The 14,905-nt window shown below is 46.4% G+C and overlaps 1 protein-coding gene across 2 annotated transcripts in view; it reads right to left on the bottom strand.

Moving 5' to 3' along the window:
- Window positions 1–2,202: 2,202 nt before the first annotated feature.
- TMEM131 (transmembrane protein 131) overlaps window positions 2,203–14,905 on the bottom strand; it is a 238,990-nt gene continuing 226,287 nt past the window's right edge. For both annotated transcript variants that reach the window (XM_047851472.1, XM_047851473.1), the window contains 8 exons: window positions 12,024–12,148; window positions 11,672–11,821; window positions 7,605–7,770; window positions 6,328–6,449; window positions 6,143–6,239; window positions 5,235–5,332; window positions 4,304–4,464; window positions 2,203–3,269 (listed from right to left, as the gene is read on the bottom strand). In XM_047851472.1, coding sequence (XP_047707428.1) covers window positions 2,985–3,269; window positions 4,304–4,464; window positions 5,235–5,332; window positions 6,143–6,239; window positions 6,328–6,449; window positions 7,605–7,770; window positions 11,672–11,821; window positions 12,024–12,148 — 1,204 coding nt within the window. In that variant the 3' untranslated portion in view covers window positions 2,203–2,984. The remainder of the gene's footprint in view (window positions 3,270–4,303; window positions 4,465–5,234; window positions 5,333–6,142; window positions 6,240–6,327; window positions 6,450–7,604; window positions 7,771–11,671; window positions 11,822–12,023; window positions 12,149–14,905) is intronic.

Raw genomic sequence — 14,905 nt, 5'->3', positions numbered from 1 at the left:
TACATTCAGTGTTATTATTGAAAGATATGGGTTTAGTCATTGTGGTATCTGTAGGTTTCATGCTTGTAGTGATGTCTCTGGTACTTTGTGATCCTTGCAACATTTCACTTACAGAGTCCCCCTTAGGGTCTCTTGTAGGGCTGGTTTAGTGGTGATGAGTTCCTTCAGTTTTTGTTTGGGAAGACCTTTATCTTTCCTTTTATTCTGAATGACAGGCTTGCTGGATAAAGGATTCTTGGCTGCATATTTTTTTCTGTTCATCACATTGAAGATTTCCTGCCATTCCTTTCTGGCCTGCCAAGTTTCAGTAGATAGGTCTGATACTACCCTTATGTGTCTACCTTTGTATGTTAGGGCCCATTTATACCTAGCTGCTTTCAGAATTCTCTCTTTATCCTTGTATTTTGCCAGTTTCACTATGGTATGTCGTGTGGAAGATTGATTCAAGTTACGTCTGATGGGAGTTCTCTGTGCCTCTTGGATTTCAATGCCCTTTTCCTTCCCCAGATCAGGGAAGTTCTCAGCTATGATTTGTTCAAATACACCTTCAGCCCCTTTCTCTCTCTCTTCTTCTTCTGGAATTCCTATGATACAGATATTGTTCCATTTGATTGCATCACTTAGTTCTCTAATTCTCCCCTCATACTCCTGGATGTTTTTATCTCTCTTTTTCTCAGCTTCCTCTTTTTCCATAATTTTGTCTTCTAATTCACCTATTCTCTCCTCTGCCTCTTCAATTGCAGCTCATTTATAGCATTTTTTAGCTCCTCCTGTTTCTTAGTCCCTTGATCTCTGTAGCAATAGATTTTGTGCTATCCTCTATACTTTTTTCAAGCCCAGCGATTAATTTTATGACTATTATTTTAAATTCATTTTGTTATACTGTTTAAATCGTTTTTGATCAGTTCATTAGCTGTCACTACTTCCTGGAGTTTCTTTTGAGGAGAATTCTTCCGTTCGTCATTTTGGATAGTCCCTGGAGTGGCACGGAACTGCAGGGCTCTTCTTCTGTGTTGTCTGGAGTAACTTGCGTTGGTGGGTGGGGCTGCAGTCACACCTGATGTCTGCCCCCAGCCCACCGCTGGGGCCACAGTCAGACTGATGTGTGCCTTATCTTCCCCTTTCCCAGAGGCAGGACTCACTGTGAAGTGGTGTGGCCCCTGTCTGGGCTACTTGCACACTGCCAGGCTTGTGGTGCTGCTTCTATGGGATCTGGCGTATTAGCGGGGGTGGATCCACAAGGTGCACAGGGGTGGGAGGGAGGCAGACCCTCGGAGGGATGGATCCACAGAAGCATTGGGTGTTTGCGCAGTGCAAGGAAGTTTGGTGGCGGGAACTTGTTCCCTTTAGAATTTCGGCTGGGGGATGGGAGAGGGAAATGGCACTTGCCAGCACTTTTGTTCCCCCGTGGAGCTCTGCCCTTCCAGGGACTCAACAACTCTCCCTCCTGTTGTCCTCTAGCCCTCCCACTCTCCGAGCAGAGCTGTTGACTTATAACATTCCAGATGTTAAGTCCTGCTGGCTGTCAGAACTCATGCAGTCCAGCCCCTCCGCTTTTGCAAGCCAGACTTGGGGGCTCTGCCTTGCCAGGCAGGCTGCCCCTCCACCATCCCGGCTCCCTCCTGCCAGTCTGTGTAGCGCGCACTGCCTTTCCACCCTTCCTACCCTCTTCCATGGGCCTCTTGTCCACGCTTGGCTCTGGAGAATCTGTTCTGCTAGTCTTCTGGTGGTTTTCTGGGTTACTTAGTCCGATGTGGGTGGAATCTAAGTGATCAGCAGGACGCGGTGAGCCCAGCATCCTCCTACACCACCATCTTCCGGGAGTGGGGGCAGGGGAAAGAAACCAGGCAAGACTTTCTGAAAGATTAAACCAAACTGACACTATTGTGGCATACCCAGCTTACCTGGTATGTGTGTATGTGTTATTTCTACAGGTACCATTTGGAGGATTTGTGGGAGTTTTAAAATTGGAAAAGGGTCAACACTCTTCTATTTAAAAGGAAGAGGACATATTAGATGTGTGCATTTTTTTCTATCAGGGACCTTCAGTGATCACCGTGGAAAGACACGGAATTTAGACCATAGGAAGTTCCAGCCACGATAAATCAAACTGCATAGAATAAGGCAATGATAGAAGGGTGTACTTTGGGGTGAGAGAATCCAAATAAATTAATCTTGCTGTAAAGAAGAGACACACAACAATTCAAGGCTTTTGAAAAAAGCATCATTTATTTCAAAGTACAACACAAAGTTGTATTTTTAAGAAATACACATTCAATCTTGTATTTCAAGACTTGGCTATGTGCATTTCAGTTTATCTTTAAAATAAATTCAGGTATACAAATGGTACATACCTCAAGTACAAACAGCACAGAAAATGCATATGGTCTCAACCGAATGTTTTTACATTCATTCACTGTTCTTAAAGTTGACTTACATTTCTGTAATCTGCTTTTAAACCAAGACAGCCTTATTTTAAAAAAATACTCTGTATTTTTCAGCACAAAGTCCTCATATGTTTTTAAAATTAGATCTTGGCGCATAATATTGTGAAATTATTAAAAACCAAACTTGGTAATTTAATAAAATTGTCACATGCCAGGACTTCTGATTCAACTCAAATTATTTCCTTAGCTGTAAATGTCAAATTTGTGTTCATACAGATAAATAAAGGATGGAAGAAGACAGGTGGTGGAAACTTGATAGCAGTTAAGGTTTTCAGATGTACAGGCCTTATTAGAGTTTGTGGCTGAGTCCAGACTTTTCCCTAAAAGCACAACAGCAAATCTCATATTATCGTAATTGCAAGAAAGATCTGAAAGAAGCGAGTGGTACGAGCCTGCCCTGCTTGAATCTGTTTTGCAAAGATGAGGAGGGTGGGGAGTGGGAAGCTACAGCAGTAACAGCCTTAAAAGATGTCTCAAAAACTGGCATATCATGATCTAGATGAGGGGCCCCCACTTTTTTTTTTTTTTTGCCTAATTTCAATTCTCATGAGGGAAGTGTGAATTAGACCAAGGGTCAGAGCTTCTTCTTCCGATTGTGGGGCTCCATATCCGCCACGGGTTGTACGTTTGCCCCAGATCATCGGCCGGACTGGAGGTGGAGGGAGCATGAGGAGCAGAGGAGGTCTCTGTGCCCATGAGGCCGATGCTTGGCAGCGTGGTGGCTGCGGTGGAGAAGGGCAGGGTGCTATTCAGGCTGCTGGACCAGATCGAGTTGCAGAATGGAGTGGTGGACCACAAGCTGCTGGTGTTGCCGAGGATCGACTGACAAGACAGAAAACATAGCATGGAGCATCGGGGCTGACAGGCGCGCAGGTGGGACGTGGGTGAATGTTAGGCTACAAACCGGGACTAGGCCGCAGCTTCGATAACCTTCTTTATCTTGTATATAAATGTTTCATATATACGGGCATCTCAGGGTCTGGTGTTTTAAAGAAAGGTTGGCAAACTACACTCGGAGGGCCAAATCCAGCCCTGCCTGTTTCTGTCCACAGGAGGTCTGCCGGAACACGGCTGCACCTGCCTGTGGCCGTGCTGTCCCACTACTTCTGTGCTGCCGTGGTGCAGGTGAGCAGACGTTACAGAAGCAGCAGGGCCCGCAAAGCCTAAGATCTTTCCTGACCCCTGTTTTGAAAGGCACCTTAACCATTCATTACAGTGAATATAAGTTTGAAATCCATGAAGGTAAAATATCTCCTGTTCAACCCTGCTTGTCTAATTTAGTTTTCCTGAGAATGAAGAAAGAATCACAGTGGGATATTTTTTTGTCATAATTTTGTGAAAGCTGAAACCAGTAATTATTTTCCTTGGTAAGAATACTTTTTTGGTGCATGGTCTTTATGGAAAAATCTAGCTGAGAAACGCACACTGGAAAAGCTCAAGCTAAGACACAGGTGTTTCTCAGAAGCAAAATAAATGTGACCCTCCAGCAGCTTGCTCCTGGGGGGCTGAGGGGCTGCAGGATGGAGAGGGTGAAGGCCACCCTCAGTCGCTGTCTGGCCCCAGCCACAGGTGGGGCAGATTTACAGGTTGGGAAGATGCTGGAATGACTTTTCTCTACTAGGAGACCAAACCCACAGCTGCTCATTTGTTGTTTCTATAATTTGACTGTAACAGCTCTGAAGAATACTGATGGGTTACTCTGGCAGAGTAAGAACAGAGCAATGGAGACAATAAAAGAACTAACCTGGCCCTTCCACATTGCTCTCTGGCTTTTATAACGGTGCCAGTGCTGCCTGAGTGACAGTGACAGCAGTAATAATGAGGGTTCAGGTGAGGCCCAAGCCCCAAGTACTCACAGAGGCCGTGTGGGTCGGGGAACCGGAGCTGGCTGGCCAGGAAGGGCTGGGATCCGTTGCTGGAGAGTCCCAAAGGTAGGAAGGGCCACTACTAAACTCGTTCCAGCCCCTCTGGGAGGCCTGATTGCACGACCGAGATAACCCGAGTTTGCTGAAAACTTCTGCAAGTAAGGAAGCAATCAGTTCTGTATCTTATGTTGCCACACTCACTCATGCACGACAAGATGGGGCATTCAGAGGCACATATCCCCCCACTGCTCACTTGGAGTCTCACACCTGCTCTGCCAGCTCCCACCACACCCCAGGGAAGATGGGGAACAGGGTGCGTTCCCCACAACACAGGCACATGGCACACAATCTGAGCTCTTTACCCACACCCATCACTGGATGACATCAAGTGCAAATACCCCATCTCTGACATGACCATGGTGAATGCAAAGCTTGCACTGTTGCCTCTAATTCTGGACAGCAAGTAAGGAGCCCAGCACAGCCAGGAGTTGTACTTCAGACACAAAATCCTTTCTCGAAGTTCTTAAATGCTGGGAATACAAACCAACTGGCACTCCTAGCACTAAGCTCGTGCCTTTGGCTTTGGGCCTGTGGGGAAGTGGAGGTGGAACAAGAGACCCTTTTGAGAGCTTCACACTGGGCTTCCTTCTTCCCCAGGCTACAGTACCAGGGGCTGAGTGGGGCTGGGCTCCTGAGCACCTGTCTGGGAGAGAAGCCTCGGCCCCACTGCCTTAAAATCAGCCTGTGTATCTCATGTCTGTTGGGACCTGACTACAATGACGAAGAAATGCACCTTTTAGAAATGTCTACTGAGTGACAGCCTTTCCTATTTCAGTGGGCCTCTTTACACAAACTAGACTTCGTCTTCCTCTCTTCTTTGTCTACAGGCTTATCATTTACAGGTCTAGTGTTAAACACTCACCACCAGTTAGGTTAAAAGAATTTCCGAATGCTGAGAATGAATTGAGGGGAGTGAAGTCGGGGCTGCCGGGGTTGCTGGCAGGACTCCACAGACCCGAGCTGGATGTTACAGGAGGAAAACAAAACACACAGAGATGTACGGTGGTTAGCGGGGACAGGCCCATTACACACAGCCTCACAAACAGCAGACGCTGCTTCAACTGGGGGTGCTCAAATATTAAAGACAAAGGCAGAACTGGAGCATGGCTTCTCTGCCATGAAGGATTAAGCACGGAGAGGTTCTGAGCTCCTATCCTACCATAAGCTGTGAGTTGGGTTCAAAGCAAGTGTTCTGAAGAGAAAATAGCTATTTTTTCCCTTATGTTTACTTTCTGGTAATGGGGGATTTATTTAAAAACTTTCAAATCTAGGACTCATTCCTTTTAGTGAAAAGTAGGTAAAATTGGGACTATCCTGACAGTGTTAACTGATATTTATCTGGGACCATGAGCCAAGGCAAGCACTGTATGTCGCCATGCCCAGTAGGATTGCTGTGGGTCAGGAAAGTGGCATGTCCAATAATTTACCATAAGCTGTCTAGCACTGGCTTCAATTTCCTTCTCAAGCACATTTTTGTTCTCCTATGTCTGATTATCAGATCACAACCTGTCCTGTGACAGACCATGATAATGAAGAAGGATGAGCACACATCTGAATCCCTGAGATGCCACGTGTGCCTCCTTCCCTGTTGGGGGTGCCGCCAGGGGGAGCACAGCAAGTGGCTCTGATTCCACACAACAGACGGGTTTCTAGAGGTGCCTGACTGCTTTGATGGCCTACCTGTAATCTAGGGGAGACACAAGTATGGACAGAAGAGGCTAACTTGCCTTGAGGAACATTTATCTTTCGATTAAGAATGGTCTACTGTACCTGTCTGAGCCGTCGCTGTCAACAGGAGTGTGTGAAATGCCAAGGCTGCTGGAAAAATCTGTTTTGTTTGAAGAAACTTTAGCAAAGCCATTCCCTCCTGTAACAATACACTCTGAATCAATCAACTGGGCAATTCTGCCCTGCCCACAGCCCGGGTGTGACAGGTCCAACACCAAGCCACTCACCTGGGCTCTTGTCATACCCGGCTGTGACTGCAGCAAAAGTGGGGTTGCCGTTCTTGCCAGGGAGGGAGGCTGCTTTTGTCAATTTGTGTTTGCTTCCATTTGGCTGCTTGGGTTTAGGGTCACTTGAAGGGAGAAGCAAAGACCAAGGTCATTCCTCATCAGCACTGTCCACAGCGGACGGCCGCTGGGGGCCCTTGTCTCAGGCGGTGGGACTGCCACAGGACTGAGTGCACACAGTACTTTCATTGCGGCCTGGCCCAGGGCAGCCCCCAGACCACAGCCCAGCCTCATGTAAAATGCTCTCACACCTGAGACTGTGCAGTCTGATGGGACATAGGGACTTGGGGGAGAGGTACAAAAATATAGGGCCCCTAGGAAAGAGATGAGGGAGGGGATGAGCTGAATGGACGAGGGACTGGAAAGGCTGCAATCCCAGCAGAGAAGAGCACCAGAGAGGGAGCCAGCGGGTTGTAGAACGAGGAGAACAAGAGATTGCCGGTCGGCAACAAAGCTCGACAGGGCTCATCTCCTGCTCCTGTCAGGAGCCGGTGAGGGGCCTGATTCAGCAAGGTCCCAAGCAGGGCAGCCTGCCCCCAGCCTCAGTGGTTACTGCCTCTTTGGCGAGAGATAAAAACTGGGCAGGGTTGCTGCAGGTGGGTAGGTGGCTCCCCAAGTGAAAGGCTGGGATGGTGATGGCACCTGAGCTGTGCTTGCTGGGGGTGACACGCGGAGCTGACAGCAGTGCGGACACGCAGTAAGAACTTGTTACAGGCTCCTCACTCTCGCTGCTAACTTAGGCAAATACAGTGGGGGCTGTGGACCTCCAGGGAGGAGTGCAGTTGGGAGGCTGCCTCCCATGGGCACAGCACTTCCGGCAGCACCTCTTGCGACAGCCAGGCTTGTGCCAGACCCTGCTCTTTTAACTGCTCAGCTCCATTGCTTTAAGCTCAAAATAAATGTCCCATAAAGCCACGTCCTCCATGCACAGGGCATCTGTAGATCTTCATTTAATACTCAGGATGCTTACTGACTCTAGAATTATAATGTAATTCTAAGTTAAATGATGAACCTGTTGGTTCCTGGGTGATGAAAGCTAACGACTGGAGTCTGGCATGGACATGGGAGCACTGACCCTGGGCAAGGGCAGAACACTGAACAGCACAGGTGTGAGAGGCAGGACAGGACAGCAGGCTGTGGCCACTGAGCATTTCCACTTGAAGGGGGCAAGCACCTGCAGAACTTAAGTTATCTGAAGAGTGGTGGAGCCAGGGACCCACCTGTTGGAGCTGCTGTTGACGATGCTGCTGTAGCTGCCCCGGGCTGCAAACGGGCAGGGGGCGGCGGGGGGAGAAGGAGAGGCAGGTGTCGGTGAGGTCTGGCGTTGTTTTAAGAAAATGTCTGCATTGAGGGTTTGCAGAGAAAGTTTATAAAGACTATCGGTAGCTGGAAATGAAAAATAAAAGGTCTCATTAATGTGTTTTGATTCTTACTCTTCAAAATTAGTTACTTTTGAGGTTCTGATACAATGCAGAACTCAAGTGCATCTACAAAGAAAAAAAAGTAAAGCTTTTACATGTGTTCTGTTTAAAGGTCTGAAAGGAAAGAGGGAAGTCGTGTCTCTCTCTGCAGTAGGAGACTTCCCGAGAATCACCTGCACGACCCATCCTCTCTGTGTTCTGCAGGACCCTCCTGGACAGCTTCTCCCACCTCAGGCTGGGAAGGTGGCTTTCCCATGTCCTTCAGGCATGCACAGGGAGAGCCAATGACTGGAACCTGAAAGAGTCTCTGTGCTTCCACCCAGGCTCACACCTGCAAAACATCCTTGAGTTCTATTCCATGATGCTACCCTGCACTCCGCTGGCAGGCCTGGTGTGTGGCCGCCCCCAGTCCGTTTTTCAAGGATATGAGCTAACAGGAGTCCTGCTGCCCTTTAGGGTAATGTGTACACAGCTGTCTGAAAATCTTAAAAAATTTGTTTAAAACAGAAAAAACTGTTGTGAAAAACCTATCCTGCTCTCACTAAAAGCAAATACATAGAACTTCGTTCAGCAAATGGTATCGTCTTGCACGTCCACCGTGTGCAGCGTGGTGGCATCCTGCTCCAGCTACTGTGAAACAGTCTCCATGGGCTCCCGGTGTGCAAGGCTGCCTTGCCTTGTCCTCCTCGTTTTCCATCCCTGCCCAACACAGCTCTGTCCAGGTTGGCGCATTTCCACCTCATCCCCTCCTGATTCCCCTTCACGCCCTGTGCAAGCCCTGCCCACAGGGAGGACAGTTCGCTCTACTCCTATTTTCTGTGAAGGGTCTGTTTCATCTCACTTCCAGAACAGAAGCCTGCTCAACACAGTGGTTCAACTTCCCTTGTGATTCTCTCCTGCACCAGTGGTTCCCCTAAACCCCCAGGGCTCGGGGCCTGGATAAAACCGCATGTTCCTTGACTGTGTCAAGGCATCCGTTACGGTGTTGCCATGCTAAGCACACTTCTTGAAGCCCAAGGTATCCATTCACTCCCCATCTTCAGTGCCACCTTGTGATCTACCCCAAGAATTCTGACTTTCCTCAGTGGTGCTGGCACATCACACACTGTCCTTGTCTCCACCCCAACTTTCACCTGTGGTTATGTGGATAATCCTCACATGTTCTGTTGTCTGCTGACTCGATGTCCATGCTCAGGGCCCGTCTCAAATGCTATCTCCTATATGGGCCCTGCTCAAAGCTCTCCACCTTTCTGCCTGCCTCAAAAGCCCCTAACATACTGTCTGTCTGATATCACCTCTATATTGTAGGGCCATTATCTGTACAACTGTCCTGACCCTTCCCTAGCCACTCCTTGTAGGACACCTTCTCTCTGACCCCACCCCCCACCCTGCCCCCCGAAGTGAGCTGGGAACTGCCCACGCTGGAACGGGCCACACTCCGCCTTGTGTGTGCTTGCTCGCCCCAGGTGCCTGTCCTGGTGGGGGTGGGGGGACAGCGTGTGGTGCATCCCTTGGCAGCTCTCCTTTAGTGGGATGTGTTTTACTGGGCCCAGTAGCTGCAGAAGCACTTACTAAATGTCAGAACGAAACAGGAGAAGAAAAGTCAGAAAAACATCTTATGGAATAATGTTTGATGTAGGAAGGGAAGATGGGGGAAGGTAAGGGGTGGCCAAAAATAGTACAGGACATGGGCAATTAAGAGAACTTTTTGACTCAATATATTTCCTCTGTGGCTATTTGCCTTTTAATAACCCCTTGGATATGTTGTCTGTTTAAACCACAAAATTATTCCAGGAGAATTTTCTCAGCATCTCCTATGGGTACAGGGCACCACGCTATAAGGGGTGCTACTTGGGGTAGAAAGATCTCTACACATGGATTCCCAGCGAAGCGCAGGCTTGCACAGCCCTGAGTGGAAAATGCTTTAATCCGCTGGGAACCCTAGGAAATGAGGCACTGCTAAGAGGGCTTGGAGGCTAGCAGTCTCAGCCAGAGAAATTATTAGCAAAGGGTGAAGGGAAAAAAAGACTGAGAAAGCAGGGGTGGAGGAAGTTTACTGGACTGATTCTTACTGGTTTCATATAGCAATATTGTGTATATAGTGGAGCCCTGCGAGAACTTTCTAGTAGGCTGGTGGTGAGAACAGAGAGGTTACAGGATGTGGGATCAACGTAAGGTATTCATTGGCTGAAAAAACAAAATAATTATGCAGATGTGGGCCTTGGAGCAAGTATACACTTTTTCCAGTGGCAAACCATCTAGCTGTATGACAGTGAGCTCTGCTCTGAGGCACTGGGCTCTCTCAGCCTTCGTGGATGGGCCTGGGGAGGAAACAGAGGCCCAAAGAACTGTGCTTTCCAAACATTTTCTTCTCCAGACCATTTGTCTCGCATTTCTCACATTTCTTCCCTCCTGAGGTGTGGAGCCAAACTCCCACTGGGTTGGATCTGGTCATCCTTCCCTCCTCTGTCCCAAAGGAGTGATGTCAGCATGTTCATCAGGTGCCACTTTGGTGACAACACCCGTCACAGCCAACAATCTTGTCTCGAAGGCTGTGTCTGGTGACGGCCCTCTTTACCACATCACGTGTTGTTACTCACACTAGCAGAGCTTATGTTTACTTTACTGGGCTACAGACAACCCCATGGAACTGGCTCCTCAGGGATGTTGTATTCCCAGTGCTGGAAACCTCCCTCTGTGGTGGAGGTAAGGTCTGTTTAATGCAGAACTGCCCAAGTCACAAACTATAAGCCTAGGACTGGTGTCTAGCTGAAACCTCAGAGGGGAATCTAAGGAGCAAAAAGCATTCAGCCTGGATGCAAGGACTACAGAGAGACTCGTGTGAGATCTCTTGAATGACCAGGGATTTAGGTTTATATCTCATCCCAGGCAAAAAACACTAAAAAGTGCCAGGAAATCTCAAGGCAAATAGGGGGCTACAGGTTTTAACACAGAAAGCGTCTCTTTCCATTGTGTATTTATGTAAGTGAAAATGTGAAAGACGCCATGCTTAATGTACATGGCACCTGGATTTCCAAGTTCTTTGATCTCATTCAACTTTGAGGGCTTCAGTCACCCACCATTCATTTAAATGTCCCTTCACCCCAAACAATCCTGTTGTTCAACCCTAATTTTCCCTTTGGCACAAACTGGCCAAGTGTGAGTTCTAACACTGTGGTGAATGTAGATGATCAGTCCTCAGGCTGGTCCTCTCTTGACCCCAAATCCTTATAATTAGGCCCCTCCCTGGGTTTGTCTCTGTTGTCTTCTATTTTGGGTCCTAAGTATCCAGGGCGAGGACCTCTCTTTTTAGTAGCCTGTGCTACTGTCATGATTTACTGCAGGCCAAATCGGACGAACAAGGTCAAGAAGCTAGTGAGAAAAATAATGAAACCTTCACACAGGAATGTGTTATGTTTTCCATAAACATATGGAAAAGATGTGGGTAAAGTTGAAAGAAGACTGAATTTTTACAAAAATGATTACACTGTAAACGTATGAGGAACTAGTCAGAGAAGATACTGCTGAGTGAATGATTTCATAAAATAGTATTTCTTTGGATGATTCACTGCTCCAGCCAGATCTTCCCATTTTCTACACTGGGAAGTGGTGTGGTCTACCAGCTCTGAAAAAAAAAGTCCTAATGTGAATTGTCTGTCGGTTTCTCTGGTGTAAATACTCCTACCACAGCCAAACAAGCTATGACAGTTTCACAACTGGCAGACTACTGAACAATGGGCTTTTGCTGGCTGGTACAAGTGGGCTCTAGCAGACCACAGAGGCCAGGCCTCCTTTTAACACAATATGCCCTGTGGAGTTTTCCTGCCCAGTGTGGGGCACCATGGTTTCCAAATCTCCATACTTACAGCTGCCGGGTTTGTGAACTGGCACAGAATCCCATTCCGGTGGTGGAGAGTCTTTTTCACCCTCTGAGCTACTGGTGTTGCCTAGTTCTTGACTATTTGGGAGGAATTTTGCTAGGGCAGGTGGCCTGTTATCCACTAACTTATTTGTACCTGCACAAAAACCAGGGAAAAAAACCATTAATGGAAAATAATTCCTTTCTTTCAGATCTGTTTCAATGAACCTTCTAATGAGGACGAGAATACCACCCTAGCCTTTTAAAGCACTGAAAACTACTAATCGATTACTGGCACCTCACAACTAATAATTACTAATACAATGAATTATGAAAATATATTACTCAAATGAAAATACCTTTTGTTTTCTGGGAATTTCGTGATTTGGATCCACTTGTCAATGCAGTTGGAAGAGGAATCTTGGTTGGGAGATTTCTGCGTTGTTTACTTTCCAGTGGGGGAGTATAGGAGAGCTCTAAAGAACTGAAAGACAGTTATGGATGGAAAATTCAAATTTATGCCTTTGTTTTACAGCAAAGAGTAGAAGTTACTGATCGTGCTACAATTTCCATTGCATTTTCTAATCTAGCTTCCTTAGGCACTATGTAGTCATGATCCTAACTTAGCACTGGCTGCTTTCCAAACATTTCTAAGACTGTTCAGGAGACACTTGTAGATTTATCCTTTGCTATTCTGAGTGCTGACAAACTGAAGTCCATTATCTGAAAATCTGTAATGGGTCAGAGCACCTACCTCACATAATGTGTACAAAGCCTTTAGCACGAACTTGCCATTTTCGGGGTTGCTAACCACAGTTATTTTGCTTGTGAATGAGTCTCTCCCAGCATCTAGACTACTAGTGAGATTCTAGAATGTGGAGCCTCTGAAAGGTCTCAGACTTAAAATGTCAAGGCACCTGTTATCCAAAACTTTAAACACATTTTTTTCTCACAGAAACCACGAAATGAACCAGGGCTAAGTTCCTGGGTTGCCTATGAAAATCCACTAACTCACTGCAGAATAGCAGGACTGAACTACTTGCCTAAGGTCTAGGGTGAGTAGGGTGAGATGAATTTTCTTCTTTATTCTTGGAACTCAAGGTTAACCCTGGGCAAAAATTTAAATATTATTTTTATTTATTTAGAGTGTACATGTGTTCTAAAAGATTTAGAGGTAAGCTTAACATAATAAACATATATAAATAGAACCGGCTCTGAACTTCCTGTCCAACAAGGCAGAATGGCAGGCATGATGAGCTATTTTAAGTTCCCACAGCCTGATGAAGAAAACATTAAAATTTGTTGGCAGAGAAGCAATCTCTAGGACAAATGGGTAGGTGACCCATATAAGGTAGCAGTGTGAGCAGTGTAACTATCTGGGCCATAAGGACATTCTTTACCAAGTTGCTTCTGTAATGTCCACCAAGATCAAGTTGTAGGCTTGGGAAGGCCTCTGACAGGAGTTAAGCTAACAAGTCCAAGAAGGGCATTTTCTAGTGAAGGCTGAGACACAGCTTAGAGAACCCAGTGGCCCCTTACGAGAATTCTTCCAAAAATCATCAGTGATCTCCATCATGCTCCTGGTGATGGTCAGAAAACTGTCAGTTCAAGGCTGAGCTGATAGCTTGCTTTTCATTAAAAATCCGACAAAGTTTACTGGCTGATTGAGATGCTCTAAAATGGGTGTATCTCTGGCATTTTCCACCTTAGTGTACTTCCTGTCCTGTCCCCAACCTTCAGGTGTGTGACCCCAACACCCCACTGTGGCCCCCCCCCCCATGCTTCAGATTCTTTTATTTCTTTATGCACCACATCATCTTCCTTCCGTTGCTACGCCAACTTCTCACTTCTGGAAGGCAGCCAATTTCTGCTAGGTCCTGGTACAGGGACAGTCCATTATACTAATTCACACCTGATTTCAAAGGGCAGAAAGGTTCAAACCTTCCAGATAAAATAATACGTAAATATTATTAATAATATAAATACAGTTTAACAGAGGCTATTTACAAATATTTATATGGGTGTAAGGCAAAGGTCATTTTCTTTCTTTCGTTTCTCCATATTTCACACAATTTTTTTTTTAAAGTTTATTTATTTTTGAGAGACAGAGACAGAGTGTGAGCGGAAGAGGGGCAGAGAGAGGGAGACACAGAATCCAAAGCAGGGTCCAGGCTCTGAGCTGTCAGCGCAGAGCCCGATGTGGGGTTCGAACTCATGAACCATGAGATCATGACCTGAGTTGAAGTCAGACACTTAACTGACTGAGCCACCCAGATGCCCCTCACGGAATTTTTTTTGAAAAACGTTTTATTTATTTTTGAGAGAGTGCATGTGCGTACCAGTGAGCAGGGGAGGGGCAGAAGGAGTAGGAGAGAATCCTAAGCAGGCTGTGCGCTAAGAGCATGGAGCTCAAATGTGGGGCTTGAACCCATGAAACTTGAGAACATGACCTGAGCAGAAATCAACAGTTGGACACTTAAGTGACTGAGCCACCCAGGTGCCCCTACAAATTTTCTACAATAAATAGGTATTACGTTTAGAATTAGTAAATGAGCTAACCAAAAATCCAAAGGGCTCAGTTAACCCAAATTATGTAGAATTTTTGGCAGGATAACAAACCGACATGAAAAAATACACTATTTACGGGCAAGATTATTAATGTACAGTTCTATGAATCTTCCAAGTCCTTCCCCTACTGACAGTTATTTAAAAACAACATCTTAAAAAAAACACAAAGGCTCCCATGAAACAGACATCCAGCACTCTGGTGGTGGTGGCGGCAGAGGTGGGTGTGTGGAAGTTATTTTTAAGGAAGTCATTTATAAGTATGGGAGTGGGAGCTATTTATACAAAGTGTAACTCTGTGTCGCTATTAGTTGTGTCGTAAAATTAGTTGGTTTTTAAGAAAAACGGTGCCAAACAACTATTTTATTTTCGCTGATTCATGCTTTCCTAAATTAAGCTAGATGATCTCTATCAAGAAACCTTTTTGAAGGCTTTGGAATAAAATAGGTAAGAGCCTACTTAATTTAAATGATCTTTCTAAAAGGGAAAAACCATAAGGTGGTTCAGATGCCAGGCCTCATTTTTGCTCATGTAATACACAGTACGTGCCCCTGTCTGGGGGAAGTGGAGAGGCAGATTGCTGAGGGAAAGGGTAGGACTTTCCCAGTGCTCATGGGTCTGGAGGCCAGGGTGTGAAAGGTGGTGCCTGTGGCCCTGAGCAGAGTGTGCTGTCTGA

Source organism: Prionailurus viverrinus, chromosome A3, assembly GCF_022837055.1.
Source record: "Prionailurus viverrinus isolate Anna chromosome A3, UM_Priviv_1.0, whole genome shotgun sequence".
In the NCBI taxonomy this organism is placed as follows: Eukaryota; Metazoa; Chordata; class Mammalia; order Carnivora; family Felidae; genus Prionailurus; species Prionailurus viverrinus.
This window is presented reverse-complemented; position numbering and strand designations above follow the sequence as displayed.